Source organism: Rhipicephalus microplus, chromosome 3, assembly GCF_043290135.1.
Source record: "Rhipicephalus microplus isolate Deutch F79 chromosome 3, USDA_Rmic, whole genome shotgun sequence".
NCBI lineage: Eukaryota > Metazoa > Arthropoda > Arachnida > Ixodida > Ixodidae > Rhipicephalus > Rhipicephalus microplus.
This window is the reverse complement of record NC_134702.1, coordinates 127,487,394-127,507,148: the sequence shown is the minus strand read 5'-3', so window position 1 is coordinate 127,507,148 and position 19,755 is coordinate 127,487,394. Positions and strand designations below refer to the sequence as shown.

The 19,755-nt window shown below is 45.0% G+C and overlaps 1 protein-coding gene across 1 annotated transcript in view; it reads left to right on the top strand.

The window, feature by feature from the left end:
• Positions 1–19,755, top strand: part of LOC142802642 (uncharacterized) — a 78,089-nt gene that overhangs the window by 19,484 nt on the left and 38,850 nt on the right. Inside the window, exons 5-6 of the mRNA XM_075887627.1 lie at positions 5,930–6,025; positions 18,225–18,509. Of these exons, the coding sequence (XP_075743742.1) occupies positions 5,930–6,025; positions 18,225–18,509 (381 nt within the window). The remainder of the gene's footprint in view (positions 1–5,929; positions 6,026–18,224; positions 18,510–19,755) is intronic.

Genomic DNA, 19,755 nt, shown 5'->3' with positions numbered 1-19,755 from the left:
TTCATATGGACACTCGCAGCTGGATTTCGCGCTGGCGTCAGCATCGACGTCGATGTCATGTACCGTATACGTATACGTATCTGTATATATGAAAACGCAAGAAAGATAAAATTAAGAAAAAAAAAGACTCCGACGCGCGGTATCGAACGTTAGACCTCTGCGTGGTGAATGCGAGTCGTCAACCACTGAGCAACCACATGAGTAGCTCCTTGAACTTCCAAACGGTAAGGTATTTGTATCTATGACTTACTGCTGTTGCAAGCATCTCGGGGAGGGGGGGGGGGGGGACTATCGTGCTTCTAGCATTATCAGCAAGATGGCGCAGTGAGCGCGCGGCGGCCCTCATTTCTCACGCGTACTTTTGCCCGCGTAGAGAATAAGGGGATGTACGCTTGATCGCGCGCCCTTATTTTGTAGTGGGGAGGATCGTATGTCTTGGCTAGCCTTGGGGGCTTCGCCGAACGATTCTGTTGTATTTACTGGGGGCCTAAATGTTCCTGTCATCGTCGCACAGCCTCCGTTTGCAAAAAGGGCGCGCTTTTCAGACACGGAGAAGTCGGAACTGAGACGCTGATTCACGTTCATCTGTACCTGTGAGTGCGTTTTGTGCATCATTTAGACGTAAGAAACGCCAGGTACGTTTAGATTTGCTTGTGATTTTGCACGTGCCTTTCCAATTTGTTGCTGTCGCGTTCATTGTTTCGCCTTTACGGCAAAGTTGTGGCTTTCTTTTTAGATGCAAAGTACCTCTTTGACCAGCCTGTATAATGCTCTCCTTCCGTTTCCCCATGCCAACGCACCACACCGCGTACCACCCCTCCCCCCCCCCCCCCCGCAGTCGTAACGATGCCAAGTCGGTGGAGTCGCAGCTGCGAGTTGACGACACTCTCTCCCTCACCCACAGGAGCTGACGGCTACTCCCAACACATCGGGGTGGTCTTGCTCCTCCGCCCGCTCGCAACACACTTTTCTATCACGTCACCCTCTCCACTACTCGCTATGCTCGAGCGCACATCAAGTCGAAACACTTTTTTGGCTCGTTTGTCTACAATGAAATTTAGACGAAACCCACCCCTACCCCTGTGTCTTTGTGGTTCACTCAAGTAAAGGTAACACCGAGTGTCGATTAAAACCGTTCTTCCAGCACCCGCGATAACGCCTATTTCTGTCGTGTCAACGGCGTCATGGTTAGCTTCAGGAAGCTGGCATACGAGTTTTGTAATAATCTCTCACCAACTAGCCCCCTAACATACGCTTTTGGCGTTGACCTTGTTTCACGTAGCCATGTTTGTTATTTCGAGTAGAGCTGCCAGCAAACGGAGTGTTTTTTGAAGGGGCGAGTCTTCTCGCCCCTTAGAAAACACATAATGACAGACCAGTATGCTTCTCCTGGCACCGTATCGAGCACATTTCTTGTCATTGCAGGAGTCACTGGCGTCCAACCATACTAAATTTCTTGCGTTCCTTCACTGCTCACCCTGTTTGCCGCAATGAGACCGGCCCAGACCAGTACGCCCACCAGAAACCTTGAGTGATCCCCGATATTGCATTTCTCCGCAATACCAACGTCACCACCCCAGGCCCACCAGCCACTTTCCTCCCGCCTTCTGACGACGTCTACCTTCAGAGAACTAAGTGTTGCAATTCAACAAAGTGTAATGCCGAGCCAGTTGGTACAATATAATGTGGACGTATATGAGCGCAGAAGGTAGAAGAAAGGAGGCACTTGACTGGATAGCTCGACACTGCCATGGCCGTCGCAAGGCATCTCTGTGGCATTGCTTCGTAACTCAGAAGAAAATGCAGTGGATGCTTTATTGGTGGCTCCTTCTTTTAATCCTGTGTTCAGCATCCGCCGAATACTTTCCCTAGTTATGCTATTAGGCCGAATATTGCTCCGAGTTTAACACCGCAGCAGATTGGCGAACTACACCGGGCTCTGCATTCGTATGCATCGACGTTTTTTTGTACCAGCGATCGTCGATTGGGAAAAGCAATCAATGTGGTCCACGGCATCAACACTGCTGATGGGCTAACATTTATGGGCATTCATACTGCGTGTCAGTGACATAGAGACTTGTTTTTTCCGTCAGCGTCCTTCGCGTCAAGTGCTTCCTTCCTTCTACTTTATGCGCTCATATATTTCCAAGTAAGTGTTGCAGCCGCTTGAGGGGGCGCTGGATAACCTTTACCGACTAAAACTCTCTCATACCTACTCATTTCAACAACAGAATCTGTTGAAATCAGCTCCACTCATGTAAACACCGCTAAAAACCACACAGCTGGTCTCTTCGCTGTCCTCTAGATGTGTCCACATTACTTATTCCTAGGCACTGACTTCCTGTCCGTGAATTCTGCACGTATTGACTACTCTGCGAGCAAGCACCGTGTTCTTTTGTCCAACACCAACCTTTTCGCACCACCGCCTAGTCTCCTCTGCACTGCCGGATATGAGCGCCTTCCGACCAAAACACTGACCTACGTTGAGTTTGCATCGAAACCACCAGTTCCCGAGGCCCCGCCGCGGTAGTCTAGTGGCTAAGGTACTCGGCTGCTGACCCGCAGGTCGCGGGTTCAAATCCCGACTGCGGTGGCTGCATTTCTGATGGAAGCGGAAATGTCGTAGGCCCGTGTGCTCAGATTTGGGTGCACGTTAAAGAACCCCAGGTGGTCAAAATTTCCGGAGTCCTCCACTACGGCGTCTGTCATAATCATATGGTCGTTTTGGGACGTTAAACCCCACAAATCAACCAGTTCCCGAGGATGGCTGTTTACTGAAACCTTCCACGGATGTTCTCATTAGCCATGGTGTTACGTTGCCACATATCCTTCCGTTTTTCCCAGGGAACTAAACTTCTCTCCCGATACAGAGTTTTAGCTCGAGACCACCAGCGCCATCTCAAGGCATCTCTGTGGTATTGCTTTGCAACTCAAAAGACAATACAGAGGATGCTTTTACGGTGGCTGCTTATTTTATTCTTAATGCTCAGCACCAGGCGAATACTTGCCCTGACAGCACTATTAGTTCAATTATCACTCCCAGTTTAACACCGCAGCAGATTGGCGAACTCCACCGGGTTCTGTGGTCGTATGTATACATGAACAGTTTTTATATCACGGGTTGCATGTGGAGGAAAACCATTAACGTGGCCCACGGCATCAACACCGCTGATGGGCCTCACATTAATAAGCACCCGTATCGCGCGTCAGCGACACAGCGTCAATACATCTAAAGTGTGGTCAACAATATAGTCCCCAAGCACGTAATTCTGCCGTCGTGTAGTTCTTCGGTATCAGATGTGTTAGCTCCTAAAAAAATGGCTCACGGCGTTTCTGCGTTGGCTATGCACACCTTAAAAGAATCACTAAAAAGATGTTTACCCTCTGACATAAATAAACTAATGTTGTTGGTTGCCATTAAGGTGTCAGCTATTTCTATTTGAAAGACTTACGTTCCGGCTACTGGCACATCGAAATTTGTCATATAGACCGTAAATATACGGGATTTGTAGCTTTAGTTTGGCTATATCAATTCAATGTAACGCCAATGAGGATTTGTAATACTGCAGCCACTTTTGAACACATGATAGATCCCGCGCAGTGGCTCTAAGTGGTTTGTTGTCTATTGTACACGAACGATTCCATCATTTTCCTTTTTCTCAAACTCACATAGAACTTCTGTTGCCATGATATACACCTTCCGCCGCGTTGGCTAGCAGTTGACTGATCGGAATGTCATGGCAGACGCCATCAAATAACTATTCTAGGCCATTAGGTAGAAACTTTCGATGTACAACCACATCCAGAAAAAGATCAATGCAGTCAAGAACTTTCTTATGCCATATTCTGCAAAGGAAAATCTTGGAAACGTTGCAGTGCGTACACAGTGGATGGGAAAACGGAAGGTAAGAATGTCCTGAAACCGACCTTAACAACCTCTTTTACTATTATACAATATTTCAAGGAACGTTGGCTCCGTTCTCCGAATATCTTCTTACTTCCAACAATTCATGTAAAATTTTGCGAAAATAGCGAGGCCTCTTACGGAGCTCCTCAAGGAAGACGTCTTTTTTTTTCATGAGGTTCAGGAGACGACTCGTGTTCTTGATTCCCATCACACACAACTCCACTGATTTTGGCTCATTGTGACCCTGCTGTCCCTACTAAGATCTGCATAGATGCAAATGGTCATGACATCGGCGAAGTGCTAGCTTTACGACAACGTTGCCATGATTTCGTTACTGCATGCGCCACCCGTAGTTTATCTGCCCACGAACGTAGTATTTCCATGGCAGAGCGCGATTTCATTGCTATCGTTTTGTCGGTTACAATATTCACACCTTACTAATATAGATTGCCCAGTTTCTTAAATCACGAAGCACCACCCGCTATACTTTCTGCACTCTCCTAAAGATACCATCAGGGTGCCTTGGTCACTGGGATTTGTAGCCTGAGAGAATTCTCCGACTCAGCCACATCCACAAAGATATTGATTTTGCCCACTGTGCACTGCATCTTCTGTTTGCCAGAATTGATCCACATCACCGTAAAAAAGGAATGGTCATGTGCGTTGCGACATTGCAGCTGGATACTGACCATAGTACAATAATGCAGTTTGTGTATTTCACACCATGCTCCACATCACACGCCTTACGTAATTCGCGTGAGATAACACGAACACGAAACGAAGCTTCATGAATGTTGTAAACAGTGGCAAATTCACTACTGTTGGCATCAGTGGCTCTATTAGAGCTCTCGATTGAGTAGGAAACTGCTGATCTTACCTGTGCCGCTAAAGTATACTTGTATCCATAAATATGCGTAGGGCAGTCAGAAAGTCAGTCCCTAATATTAGTAACGGCAATTATCTTATCGCGTAATTCAAAATTATGCCATTGCTGAACGTTAATATTAAAAAGCACATATGAAATAGCCTGATATCTGCAGTAGCCTATTCGCTTAGTTCTTGTGCAATTTTTCTCCTGAGATAAATTTGCCTGGAGTGAAAATGATGGATTTGGTATTCATGCAACAAATATTCAAAAGCAACCACTCCTCCTTTGCTAATAACAAGCATAAACGTTCATATTTCAATTTCGAAATCATAAAATATAACACCAATTTGAAGCCGTGCCGTTCCGATTTTTAAACAGCTTCCATCCCAATACAGCTCAATATGTCACCTTGATTATGTATCAGGCCTCACGCAGAAACACGAGGTTGTCGAATTTCTTGCCCTTCAGTCCTCTGTTCCTTCTCCACCATTTACCAAACACTCCAGCACCAGAGATTACGCTTGAATAAATTCGCGTGGTAAGTTTCATATATTCTGGAGTGCTGCCGAATCAACTATGAATAGCACTATTTATACTTTGATTGTTAGCGCTGACAGTTCGGTAGTAACTTATCTACTGGTAGTGTTGATAGCACTTTCAATAGTTGTGCATCACTGATCGTCTTATTTTTTGTGTTGATGGAAGCGTACACATTTCATCATATCCTCACTCTCCAAAACTTAGCGAAAAAAGTCTGGCTTCATGGCAAGCATATTCGCTGGATAGCTTAAACAAGTGTTTCTTATGTTATGCATAACGTGTGTACATGTTGGACGCGTTGATCGAAATGTGACGTCAATCCAAACACTGCAGAATGCGACGTGAAACTTGTGTAGAGCTCGAAGCAATGAAGTGAATTTTCTTTTACTGGGTTCTTGTGTATTGGTTTGATGTACGGCTGGTTACCAGAAAGCCGTGCGTTGAAAGGTGGTGGTGGTAGTCGCATTTGTATGAAGGCAATATTCTTCAAGCGGCCTAAATTTTCTGAGCCCTTCACTAAGGTGTGCTTCTCAGTCTTGTCATTATTCGGCATGTAAAATACCCAGATGTTCTTACGGGGATGATCACTAATTATCTTTTTCATCTTTCTGTAGTACGACAGATAGAGAAAGAAACAGCCAACGTGACCCAGAACGAGTTCGTTCGCATTTATGGTCTGGGCCGACGCACGGATCCATACGTGACTGCAAGTAGGTGAAATATTTGAGTACTTTCACTGTACTTATGCAGCAGTTTCTTTTCTTCGGCTCAACCATTCTGAGAGTAGGCATGAAAAAGTTGTCACTGTGGTTTTCTTTCTTGCACATAGATTATTTTATGTGGTGTTTATATTACATGCATATATCACAACACGGGAGTCTCATCAATTTAGCATACAGACTATTGTCATGTGTCACGATTTTTTAGGTGTCATTTTAGTACTCGAACAATACCTTAGCATAAAACCAGAAAAAATTACAAAGTATACAACGAGTGACTGATTATGGATGGGCGAAGCGTCCCTTGCTTCGTTCGTACGTGCGTCCATCCGTGCGCCCGTCCATGGAAACGTCCATTCGCACCTCTGAATCCGACCGACGAGAACGAGTGACAGTTGGCTTCCACACCCGACTCTCATTCTAGTCCATGGTTCGCCAAGCTGCACGATGCTGCAGGCTTACTCGTACGGTGACAATCCAGAAGAATAAGAGATAACGGGTGCTCCATCGGAGCCCCTCGCGGCAGCCAATTGCAGAGCAGCTGCCCCGCCAACGCAATCTAGTGTATCTTCGCCGCACAGTCATATTGTACGCATGTCTATAGCGCAGCGTGCAGGACTCGCTTTTTAGACTTCGTGCTGACCGGCTGCGCCCCCGTGATCTCCGAGGACAACGCAGCTCTGGTCAACTGGGCTCGCCCTACGCCATCTCCCGACGCCGACAAGTGCTCTCGACCAGTGGTGCCCCGTCCTCGGACTTCTGCGACCGTGTCCATCTTTCTTATCTCCTCTTTACTTCGGTCGTTTTCTGTCGTTCGCTGTCCCTGCACCTAGCTCTCTCCTTCCTCTCTAACTCGTTACCTTGTAATTTTGTCCTTTTAATACTTCCTTTACCCCCACCCCTCGTGAGCTACTGTTGAGGTGTCCTCCCCCTGATAGAAGGTTACGGGGCTCACGTTTCTCTTTTTTCCATTTAAAATAACTCACAGCGTCCTCTTAGAAACGAGACGAGAAATGGAATGCAACGCGTACAGCCCTAACGGGTACAAATGATGGTCGATGACCAGCCCCACTCGAACACTTGCCAGGTGTCGTCACAAGGAGCTTCGCCTCTAAAATTTAACAGGAAACACTTAGATAGATGAATAAGTAAGATAGATCAAGATTATTCTTCTCTTTAAGACAGCATCCAGTGCCACACAATATTAAGCTTTTATGTCTACTAAAAAATTGAGGCGAAACGCTTTCATGTCTATGCTAGAACAATTTCGTCAGGTTCAGAAAAAATCACTTCACTGCGCCAGGCGTCCGTCGGCCTCCTGATTCGTGCATTTGCTTTATATAATGAAATATATACAGAAGTGGTCACGCAATATAACGAGCCCTATAAAGAAACCAGACTGCATATTCTTCTCTTCCAAGCAGCCTACAGCGAATACTCGAGCAACTTTGCCAGTTTTACGATGGAACGATTATACGTATCATGCAAACATTGCCTTGAAAAAAGGCTTAAAGGCGTGACTCTTGCATTTGGGTGTCTTGTAGCGGTGGTTTGCCGTAGCATTGATGTATGTCCCTTAGCACCCTAGAATATATAATCCGCGTCACACATTGGACGCGCACTAACCCACCACTAGTTAGTTAACTGCACTACACAACGCCAGCAGAGCAACTGCTGGCATATGTGGGCCATCGCGAGTCTCGAGACTACTTGCGCGGGCACAGAGAGGTGTGAGGCGGCTCTTTTGAAACAAAACATTACTGTAGCGAATAAAACATTGCTTCTTTTGAATAAAACAAACATGAAATGAAAAGTACACAGGCAGACGCATGTAATAGCGCCAACTAACTAGCTGTACTCCTGCTTCTCCTAATACATCAATAATGAATTACATGTACAACACGATGTAATAAGTGAAGCACGTAATTGTTCTGGAAGCTATCTACAAGGGCACCACTTTCAAGTACTCTAAAAATGTAATGCGTATATCCGGTTTAGCAAGCCAGGCCCCTCCAATGCGTCTTTTCTCCGTGGTAGGTTGTCTTAAGGACATTCCAAAAAGTCTTGTTGCGGGGTTGGTTGCCTCGACGTGATCCATTCTTCGTTGAAGACTTATGAAGCTCCTTGGCGATCCTCTTCCCGCAGCTGCCCTCTTCACCGCAACATCAGCCATTCAAACTTTGAGGTTGTTTACCGTAACACTCTCCGACTTCTTCCAAGTGACATCCTGGCCCGAAGCACAATGAGGCTCCTGTGAATTTTCGCGCGAGTCACTCGCGTTTGATCGTCAAAAGCGTAGAAATTTAGGCTCCCTAGAATCCACTCAAACGAAGCTGTCATGAGGCTCAGAAGCCTTGCCAGGTTGTTAGCCAGATCGACAGCCACTCCACAAACTCTGAAGCACTGCATCCTCTAAGCCAAACAACAACTGCTCTTCTCAATAGCATGACACTGACTTGGCCACTTTAGCCACATGCGTTAAACAGTGTTTGGTTCACTCATTGAAGACTAATGGGTCTACCAAAACCTTTACACCCTTTGAAGACTAACGGCACTGGATCTCACAATTAGTTACCACGTATTGCCTCAAAATACTAACATTTATTCCTCATATTTACGCCTCATCGGACCACTGTTAGCCCTCACAGTAGCATCTGTTAGCCCTCACAGTGACAACGGTAGGTCGAATCACATGCTCCATTCGAAATAACGTTTTATTACAAGTACAAATATAGCGTTCATCCTCAGAAAAGATTAGCTACAGGTACTCTCCTCAAGGCTTCATAATTTATCGCTTTTTTTCTTTCCGCAGCTAGCAACAGATGGTGCGTGAAAGAGTCAGTGAGTGATTAACTTAATTGTGTTCCTGCAGGTTACCCGGTTGTGTTTCGACCTAGTTGTTGGCCGAGAGGCTGTGTCTCTCAGCAAATTTTTTGGTCTGCTTGATTGCACAGAGTTATCAAGTTCTGAGCTGAGCAGCGTATTCTGACAACGCACCCCAAACTACTCATTGAGTGCCGGAAGCTTAACTTTCCCTTATTGCTGAACACTCCCAGAGTATTTGCTCTAGTGTGGCCCTGCTACTGCCATACTTGCACGAGTCAGTCATGTACAATCGGGGTAAATGTATTTCATAATTGCGGTATTACGTAAATGCCTATTTGTAACAGTTGCCACTGAACATGCTAGGTCTTGCTTAGTTTAAGGTGAGATGGGAAGTATTCACTTTGCTGAAATTCAGAGTAATATACGACATTGCGGAGCTTGATCAGTCTATCCCCCTTCAACTCCTCCACAGGAAAGTACCTACTGCCATGGTGTGTACAGCAGACGCAGATCGGAACGTTAGACCTTGAGACTGGTCATGAGCCAACTCGTTAAAACTTGTCTGCGTGTTGTCGATGACTGTGTGGGTGGGAAACCTGAAGATGTATGCATTTCGGTCGCTCCACTGGGTTTTGTATTTAGCAAGGTTTTTCAATGTCTATTATTTCCTTAATTTAGAACTGCTGTTGAGTCACTGATAATATCTCGTGCATTGGTGTGAGCAATGGCCAGCGCGAATACGACCTCATCCACCGTTTGTACGAGATATATGTTGATCGAAGCGCTGATCGAAGACCGCCTCCTCATACCATCCTAAAAATTGGAGCAAAGCTCTGGCTCTACTAATTCTTCTGCCTTCACTGCTCTCACGATACATGTTGCTTGGCCCTAGTAGTATGAAGAGCTTACCGCGGATTTCACGTGGTTTGTCATAATTATACCAAGTTGAGAGTGATAACAAATGCCGAGAATTCCGAGAATTTCGCAACTTTAGTATTGCTATGACGCTTCAATTATTTCGTCAAGCATGTCCTGAAGGCTTAGTTCAATGAGTTCTATGCTTTTATTGGGCCGAAGGACTAGCGCTGGTTTATAAACTCTTCTAATTGGTTTGTTCAGTAGTTTTTCTTCTGCCGCGGACCATCGGTGGTGGGTAACGACATAGGTAAAATGACTTGGCAGAAAGGAGTGGATAAGCTAAAGAATACTCAATTCCTTCGTTGCCTGATGTTAGTGAATATATTATTGAGTCACATCGTCTACGCAATCTTGGCTTCCAATTTGCGCTTTGTGCCACTACTTGTACTTTTGCTTTCAATAAGAAGTTCTAAACCCCGTATTTTATCTACGGTTGGTATAATACACCCGTCAGCCGTCGTCAGGGTAATGTCTCGATAGAAGCATGTTGAACATCATTTTTTTTGGTGTCTGCCTTTGAGTGTAAAGTTGTAAAGAAAGAGTTTGGCCTTTTCTGTCGAACAAGAAAGTACTCTTCCACGTAATCATTGTTCCCACACGTCAACCGCTTCCTTTAGTTGTTCTTCCTTAGAGTCGTCGCTGCCGTAACCTGTCTCGAGGGCAATATTGGCATAGATGCTGCGATGAAGCCCGGCTGTCATGGAAACTTTGTAAGCTTCTACCGAAGCAACTGTGTGTGTGGTGTGTGTGTATGTTATGTGCAATGTGTATCACCTCTCTCAATCTCTTTTTCCCTCATTCTCCTCTCCCCCGTGTAGAGTAGCAAACTGGCCTTAGTCTAACCTCCCTACCTTTCTGATATTTTTTTCTTTGTCACTCTCTCTCTCTCTACCAAAAAAAACTTTTTTAATGCAATCATAAATCAAACCGTACACACCGACATGCAAGGCACAGTGTAGGCGAATAGGCAAATAATGCATGGCAAGGTGCGGCTACCCGTTCCAGTCAATGAGGCACACGAAGCGAAGCGATGTACAGTACATCATCATCATCATCATCAACCTGACTACGTCCACTGCAGGACAAAGGCCTCTCCCATGTTCCGCCAGTTAACCCGGTCCTGTGCTTGCTGCTGCCAATTTATACCCGCAAACTTCTTAATCTCATCTGCCCACCTAACCTTCTGTCTCCCCCTAACCCACTTCCCTTCTCTGGGAATCTAGTCAGTTACCCTTAATGACCAGCGGTTATCCTGTCTACGCGCTACATGCCCTGCCCATGTCCATTTCTTCTTCTTGATTTCAGCTATGGTATCCTTAACCCCCGTTTGTTCCCTAATCCACTCTGCTCTCTTCTTGTCTCTTAAGGTTACACCTACCATTTTTCTTTCCATTGCTCGCTGCGTCGTCCTCAATTTAAGCAGAACCCTCTTTGTGAGTCTCCAGGTTTCTGCTCCGTAGCTAAGTACCGGCAAAATACAGCTGTTATATACCTTCCTCTTAAGGGATAGTGGCAATCTACCTGTCATAATTTGAGAGTGCTTGCCGAATGTGCTCCACCCCATTCTTATTCTTCTAGTTACTTCAATTTCGTGGTTCGGCTCTGCGGTTATTACCTGCCCTAAGTAGACATAGTCTTTTACAACTTCAAGTGCACTATTACCTATCTCGAAGCGCTGCTCCTTGCCGAGGTTGTTGTACATTACTTTCGTTTTCTGCAGATTAATTATAAGACCCACCTTTCTGCTCTCCTTGTCTAACTCCGTAATCATCAGTTGCAATTCGTCCCCCGAGTTACTCAGCAATGCAATGTCATCGGCGAAGCGCAGGTTACTAAGGTATTCTTCATTGACTCTTATCCCTAACTGTTCCCATTCTAGGCTTCTGAAAACCTCCTGTAAGCACGCGGTAAATAGCATTGGGAAAATTGTGTCCCCCTGCCTTACACACTTCTTGATTGGTATTCTGTTGCTTTCTTTATGAAGCACTATGGTAGCAGTTGATCCCCTGTAGATTTCTTCCAGAATGTTTATTTATACTTCATCTACGCCCTGATTCCGCAGTGTTTGCATGACGGCTGATATTTCTACTGAATCAAACGCCTTCTCGTAATCTATGAAGGCTATGTATAGGGGTTGGTTATACTCTGAGCATTTCTCTATTACCTGATTGATAGTATGAATGTGGTCAATTGTTGAGTAGCCTGTTCGAAATCCTGCTTGTTCCTTTGGTTGATTGAATTCTAATGTTTTCTTTACTCTGTTAGTAATTACCTTTGTAAATAGCTTGTATACTACAGAGAGCAAGCTGATCGGCCTGTAATTCTTCAAGTCCTTGTCATCTCCTTTCTTATGTATTAAGATGATAATAGCGTTCTTCCAAGACTCTGGTACTCTTCCCGTCAGGAGACACCTCGTAAACAGGGTGGCTAGTTTTTCTAACACAATCTGTCCTCCATCTTTCAGCAGATCTGATGTTACCTGATCCTCACCAGCAGCTTTGCCCCTTTGCATGCTCTCCAAAGCTTTTCTGACTTCTTCTATCATTACTGGTGGGGTGTAATCTGGGTTACTGCTAGTTCTTATAGTATTAAGGTCGTGGTTGTCTCGGCTACTGTACAGATCTCTGTAAAACTCCTCCGCTATTTTAACTATCCTATCAATATTGGTAGTTATTTTGCCTTCTTTGTCCCTTAGTGCATACATCCGACTTTTGCCTATCCCAAGTTTCCTCTTCAATGCTTTGACACTTCCTCCGTTTTTCAGAGCGTGTTCAATTCTCTCCATGTTATACCTTCTTACATCGCATACCTTACGTCTATTAATCAACTTCGAAAGCTCTGCCAGTTCTATTTTGTCTGTTGTACTTGACACTTTCATGGTTCGACGCTTCTTAATTAGGTTCTTCGTTTCCTGAGAAAGCTTGCCAGTGTCCTGTCTAACTACCCTGCCTCCAACTTCCACTGCACACGCCGTAACGATACTCGTAAGATTATCATTCATTGTATCTACGCTAAGGTTGGTTTCCTCACTAAGAGCCGAGTACCTGTTCTGCAGCGACACTCTGAATTCCTGTACTTTCCCTCTCAGTGCTAGCTGATTGATTGGCTTCTTGCGTATCAGTTTCTGTCGTTCCTTCTTCAGGTCTAGGCGAATTCGAGACCGTACAATTCTATGGTCACTGCATCGTACCTTGCCAATCACTTCCACATCCTGCACGATTCTAGGGTGTGCACTCATTATAAAGTCTATTTCGTTCTTATTTTCGCCATTAGGGCTCCTCCATGTCCACTTGCGGTTTTCTCGTTTTCGGTAGAAGGTATTCAAAATCCGTAAATTATTGCGTTCTGCGAATTCTACTAGTAGCTCTCCTCTGGCGTTTCTAGTACCGATGCCATAATCTCCTACTGCCTGGTCTCCAGCATGCTTCTTCCCTACCTTTGCATTAAAGTCGCCCATCACTATAGTATACTGTGTTTTTTTCCTTATTCATTGCCGATTCCACGTCTTTATAGAAGCTTTCAACTGAAGCGTCATCATGGCTGGATGTAGGCCCGAAAGCCTGTACTACCTTCATCTTTTGAACCTTCATCTTTTATTCCTTCATCTTTATTCCTTTTATTACCTTCATCTTTTATTCAGCTTAATTACGATATCTACCACCATTTCATTATTGCTATAGTATTCCTCTATGTTGCCAGCTATGTTTCTGTGAATTAGGAACCCCACTCCTAGTTCTCTTCTGTCTGCCAAGCCCCTGTAGCAAAGGACGTGCCCATTCTGTAGCCCCGTATAGGCCTCATCTGTCCTCCTAACCTCACTGAGCCCTATTATATCCCATTTAACACCCTATTGCTCCTCGAATAGTACAGCTAGACTTCCCTCACTAGATAAGGTTCTAGCATTAAACGTTGCCAAGTTCAGGTTCCGATGGCGGCCTGTCCGGATCCAGAGATTCTTAGCACCCTCTGCTGCGTTGCAGATCTGACCGCCGCCGTGGTCAGTTGCTTCGCAGCTGCTGGGGACTGAGGGCCGTGAGTTATTCACGTACGACGTTATTCGACGTACGTGAGTTATTCGATGTACAGTACGGTCCACTTTTAAGGGGAACACTGCAATGAGCACCATTGATATTACCGGCCCTCTAACAGCAAGTGCAAGAGCAAACAGTGTTCATGCATGACAATAGTCTGTCAAAGGAAGTCAGAACTCTCAATCAGCGCTAGCTTTACGCAAATCTAAGCTGCTGTATTTTCGCTTAGAGTGAAGTCCAAACATACCATGCACGCAAGTGCTTCTTTTAACAGTGCACCTGCCTGTACATGTGTTAAAACACTGAAGATGAAAGAAGAAGCGACAGCTTCACACTTTTCATAACAGTTCATAAAACATCATTAGAAATATTGATGCTTCGAGACCTCTTTGTAAGACATAATTTACAGTATAACTGCATGTGTAGTATTTTTTTTTCAGACACAAAACAAGAAATGTGTAGAGATACCTAGTCTTTTTAAACAACAACCGTTCAATTTTAACTCAGGGAATTCAAATGAGACAGATATTTATACACAATTCTTAACAAAAACCTGTGTGATTTCACGAACACCTTGGAGGAAAAACCAAGAAGATCGAAGTTATAGCATAGGAATTATCACGGAGCTCTGCGGTGTTCCCGCGATTCATGGGGGTATCGTAGGTTATGTTAGATAGGCCACTTCGAATAAATCTTGTCGTTTCGTGGGAAAGTTGCAAATGCACCTATGCGTTTCCGTTCCCAGATTTACGCGCGCAATTGAATCACGGCTGCGGCGGCTGCATTTCTGATGGAGGTCAAAGTGTTGTAGGCCCGTGTACTCAGATTTGGGTGCACGTTAAAAAACCCCAGGTGGTCGAAATTTCCGGAGCCCTCCACTACGGCGTCTCTCATAATCATACGCTGTTTTTTGGATGTTAATTCCCAAATATCAATCCCAGATTTACGTCACAAACTCGTTAGAGTATTGTACTACGTGCAACGTTATCCAACGCTTCCTGTAGATCTGAACCTACTATAGGTTCGGCTGGGTGTGTGGCATCTCTCTGCTGGAATCCCGGCTGCGGCAGCTGCATTTCCGATGGAGGCGGAAATGTTGTAGGCCCGTGTGCTCAGATTTGGGTGCACGTTAAAGAACCCCAGGTGTTCGGAACTTCCGGAGCCCTCCACTACGGCGTCTCTCATAATCATATGGTGGTTTCGGGACGTTAAATCCCACATATCTATCTATCTATCTATCTATCTATCTATCTATCTATCTATCTATCTATCTATCTATCTATCTATCTATCGTGTGTGGCATCTCTGACTTGGTGCTTCTATTGGAGCATGCATGGTGTGCTAACTTGAAGGTGCCTTCGAAAACCTAACGTGGTGCATGGGAGAATGTGCTTGTCATTAACGTATTCCGTTAGTCGGGTTAAACAGGCCTGTTTTATAAGTTTGAGCACGCATGAAGTTAGAGATGAATCTCAAGTGGTTGATGTTAACTGGCTTCCCCTGTTTGGGGGATAAGAATCTTCTCGGCGGCTTTTTGTTGTGAAGATAAACGTACTGTAAAGCAACATGAATGAAAGAGATCATTAGGATAAGTAATAAATTCCTCGTCTCGATTACTTATAGTCTCCTTTGTAAGGAATTCAAAGCCTAATGCGTATTTTGTATTAAACTGGTGTGAAGCGCCCAAGGTAAATGTAACTGGTAGCGAAGGTTCAGTAAAAGCCCATACGTAGCAGAAAATGGCAGCTGATCAAGCTCATTGGGCTTAGTACCATCTCTTTGAGGAGAGAACATTTCCGGTAGAACAAAAAACCAAAGCGGGTGTGACGCAATGTTGATAAACAAGGGACGTCAGTTGGTTGTCACAAGCGCAAAAATCGATCTCAAAGTACTTGTCGTAGGCACCGGTTAGTTAAGAGTTCGAGCTGAGGTGACAGCCGGCGAGTTCTACACGAGTGCGCTTTAGGTCAACTTCAGCTAATCCAATATCTACTGATAACTCGATAGTGATGGTTAAGTTTACTACCGTTAATTTTGCTTCAGTTTCACAGTGACACCACGTCTTGGACTTTTCATTGAGCGTTCATGGCATTTTCGCAGATTTATAAAAGCAATCAACGGTGTACTTGTACCATCCGCCTTGCCCATTGCGTGTTGACGTGATCTGCGACCATGCGGTGGTCCAGGGACCCCGGAGATGTCAAACACATTTGCTAATAAACTTTTTCTGTCTGCATGTCTGTCTCACATACGTACTTTTTTAGCGAGTACAGCACTTGTGTACTTCAGTTCTATGACACTTCGACTTATTCAATGGTCGCAATATGTCCTCAAATTTATCACACTGCACGCAATAGTAAGAAGCACAAAAGTCTGAAGGCCATATATGTGCTTTGTTTTGCATTATGCTCCTATAAATTAAACGTTACATGTAAGCGAATGCAGGCATGCGACTTGTAGCGTGATAGATATCTTGGCGATCAGCTCACAAATAACGCGATAAGAGCAGACACTGGGAGTCAAGTAAAGAAACTGGGCAGCACGAATACTGAGTCATGCAAACCCAGTGAGCACTCTATTGCGCACCAATGCCCTTGTTGCTTATCTAGAAGACATTGGTCGCTAGGCATACATTTGTCGTGGCTGAATCCTCGTACAGCACACAGTTTTTGCAGGTACAGACGCAAGCGTTCGGCGTTAAATGTAATCGTCCACGTTCCACTGCCCATCGGATACTGCAGTGAAGACGTTGACCAGCAAAAAGAAAAAAAAAAAGCACCTCACAAGTTCACGCACAGCACGGAGCATAAGCCAGTGCGGAACACTTAAACAGGCGAGGGGGTGTGTTATCGCAGACGCATTTTACTAGCGTGCCTTTCACTCTAGTGCAATGGCTGCACCGAATAATAATTACTCAAGTAAAGGGCGCTAAAAACATTTTTTGTGGTAATAATACACTGTCATAACTTATTTCCCCATAACACTTATATAATAGTGGTGGGGGAGAAGAAATGTTATTTGTAAATGTGACAATATCGTTGGGTATCTCAATAGTGATGGTAAAAAATAAGGATGAAGCACTGAGCACGTTATGCGGCAAATACAAATGCCAGATTTCTAATGCGGTGGCATGCTCACCGAAAATTGCATCTGTTATGGTGGTTTATGAAAACACAGACAGGATTGATTGATTGATTTGTGGGGTTTAACGTCCCAAAACCACCATATGATTATGAGAGACGCCGTAGTGGAGGGCTCCGGAAATTTTGACCACCTGAGGTTCTTTAACGTGCGCCCAAATCTGAAACACAGACAGGATTCGCGCAGTTTTTCAAATGAAAGTGCATAGATCAAATCAAGACTTTTATGTACACGAAGACGAACACGGGAATACACACCACCTAAACTCACTCATAAGTATACGCGTTCTCGGTCATATGTGGGAGGGATTAGGTTAGTGTTAACGTTCGTTAACCCTAATGTTAACCCTTAGAGCGGGAAATTCGCGGTCGACCGGGGTTCTTTCGACATCAGGAGGTGGTGCGCGTCGTGGTTCCCGCGTCCATTGCCCGGCCTAGCAAGTAACTGCCAGAGACATCGCCGCTCGGTAGTCACCGCCTAGTCTCACGCCTGGTGCCACGATGGGAATAGCTGTTTAACGGCCGGCGCGAGCAGATACTGGACAGCCCCTTGGAAAGAGCCTCGCTTCGCATCAGCAACACCGGCCCGCTGCGCGGGACGTCGCTCCAAACCAAACCCAGAAGCAGATGGGGCAACACCCAGGCCATGAAAAAACCACAGGGTCGTTGACGAGCAATCGAGGCGAGGCCCGAACCCCGAACACCAACGCTTCTCTGCCGTAAGCTGTGCGACCCCGTCGCCCGAAAACTTGCCTTGAGACCACCGCACGAACGCGCACGTAGTCGCTCTTCTTCTGTTCATTATCGCCATCCCGGTGATTCCAGCGTACGTTAAATCGCCACCGCACACCGATAACAAGCAGAGAATCGATCCTGCACACAAATAACCAATACAGATACGGGTGAGACAGAGTCTCCAGGTCAATGTTTTACCACAGTAGTTCACAAAAAGTACAATAATTTTCTGCAGCGCAAGAGCCGCATTTTCTTCATCGTGGCACCATCACTCTTGATAGCTAAAATTAGGTTTTCGTAATACAATTGTTCACATTCACCGGGCATTTTTCGTGCACGATGTTTTTTTCTTTGTGCGATGAAATTCACTACATTGTAGTAATAGGCAGTCAATAATGTTGTCGGTGAAAACTTCATCATATTAAGCAAAATGATTGTTTAGTATGTGAAGTTATAACAGATATACAGCATTTTAGTTCCACCGATAAAGTATTGATGTGACTATATCATTGTTTACCATATTGATTCATGTCTTAACAGAGGAATGGACCAGTCTCTTTACCAAGTACACCGACGGTATATATACGGGTCCCCAGCCCATTTATAACTTCCTACGCAGTACTAGTATCATCAAGAAGCTCTTCGATGACAAATATGTTGGCAAAACCGGTCTGCAATACCTGGTCGCCTGGAGCATCTATAGGCAGCTGGCCGAATTCACCGACCCATACATATTCCTCGGCGCAAGGAAGGTCGATGAAGCTTGCCTCGTGCACGTCAAGAATGTCATGAATTTTGCTATTCTCAGCAACTTCTTCGAGTTTGGTAAGTACATGCACTGCCAATCTTTCACGAAATCATCTTCGTCATTCCGAAAATGCGTTCAGCTGTGCAGCAAACACCATAAATGCAGCGAGGTGGCATCTTTTTCATAACTAAAGTAGTTGTGATCACTTAAGATCGCGAGAGCGTGCAGCAGATGAAACCCGAATGTCTATAAACTGTCAGACAGCCAAGCTGACGTCAGGAGAACCCCAATAGAGAGAATGAGCAGACTACAAACTGGTAGTTCTGGCAGCCGTTCTCGTGATAGTCTTTTTTGGTAGAATCATCGCGTCAGCGTGAAAAATGAAATTGGCAGATCACACGTACAGCGGGAATTGATGACATGCGAAGCACGAATGAGAAATGTTGATATGCCACTTTAAAATCAGTACAACGTTACGAGGTAAAGGTGAATGATGCTGTACATGAGTTCTGTGTCATCATTATCATGTTTGGATGTGTCGTTTACCTTCGTCATCTATTTACTTCACGGGATACTAAATTTGGTATATGTGAAGCTAGAAAAACGGTCGCGAGCATGCTATGAGCGTGATAGGTTGTCATGTTCTTACATTACACGCGTGTCAGGATTATCATATTTGCACCAGTCATAATTTTCGTCATCCACTGACGTCACGTAACACCAAGTTTGAAATATGTGGAGTTATCAAAACGACCGCGAGTAAATCATGAAGGGGCCATTGTACTCTAATGTAGCAATCAGGACGGAGCAGTGGGAAACCATACTCGTCCTTGAGTGAAACAATGCCCATGTGGCACTCCTTGACCAGGCATGGCGGGCACCTGAGGCGTGTTTGGCTCTCTACTGGGGGCTCACCCTCCAGCTTCCAACAGTTTTAGATGCGGAAAATCTCTTTCTCTCGTGTATCTCACACATCAACCACCGTCCGCACTCACAATATATGCTTGCGCGACTCTTCTTTTCCGCTCTCTAAAAGGAACGCGCTACTCTCTCCACATCTATACTACAACCTATAGAGGTTCCTAAATATACACTAGAGGGAACTCTGGTGTTAGGGTCTGTGGGAGGTGCCAAGCAGGGCACTTCAGCAGTCATGGGAATAAATGCCGTACACGGATTTATTATTCTTCGTACTTCTGGCTCCGTGTCTTGTACTTAGCTTCGCACCCATGCTGCTTGGACTTGGTGTCCGTAGTATGTACCTTTAGGGCGTATAAAATAACTGGGTCAGGTTTTACGTCGCACAATAAGCTATTAAATTAC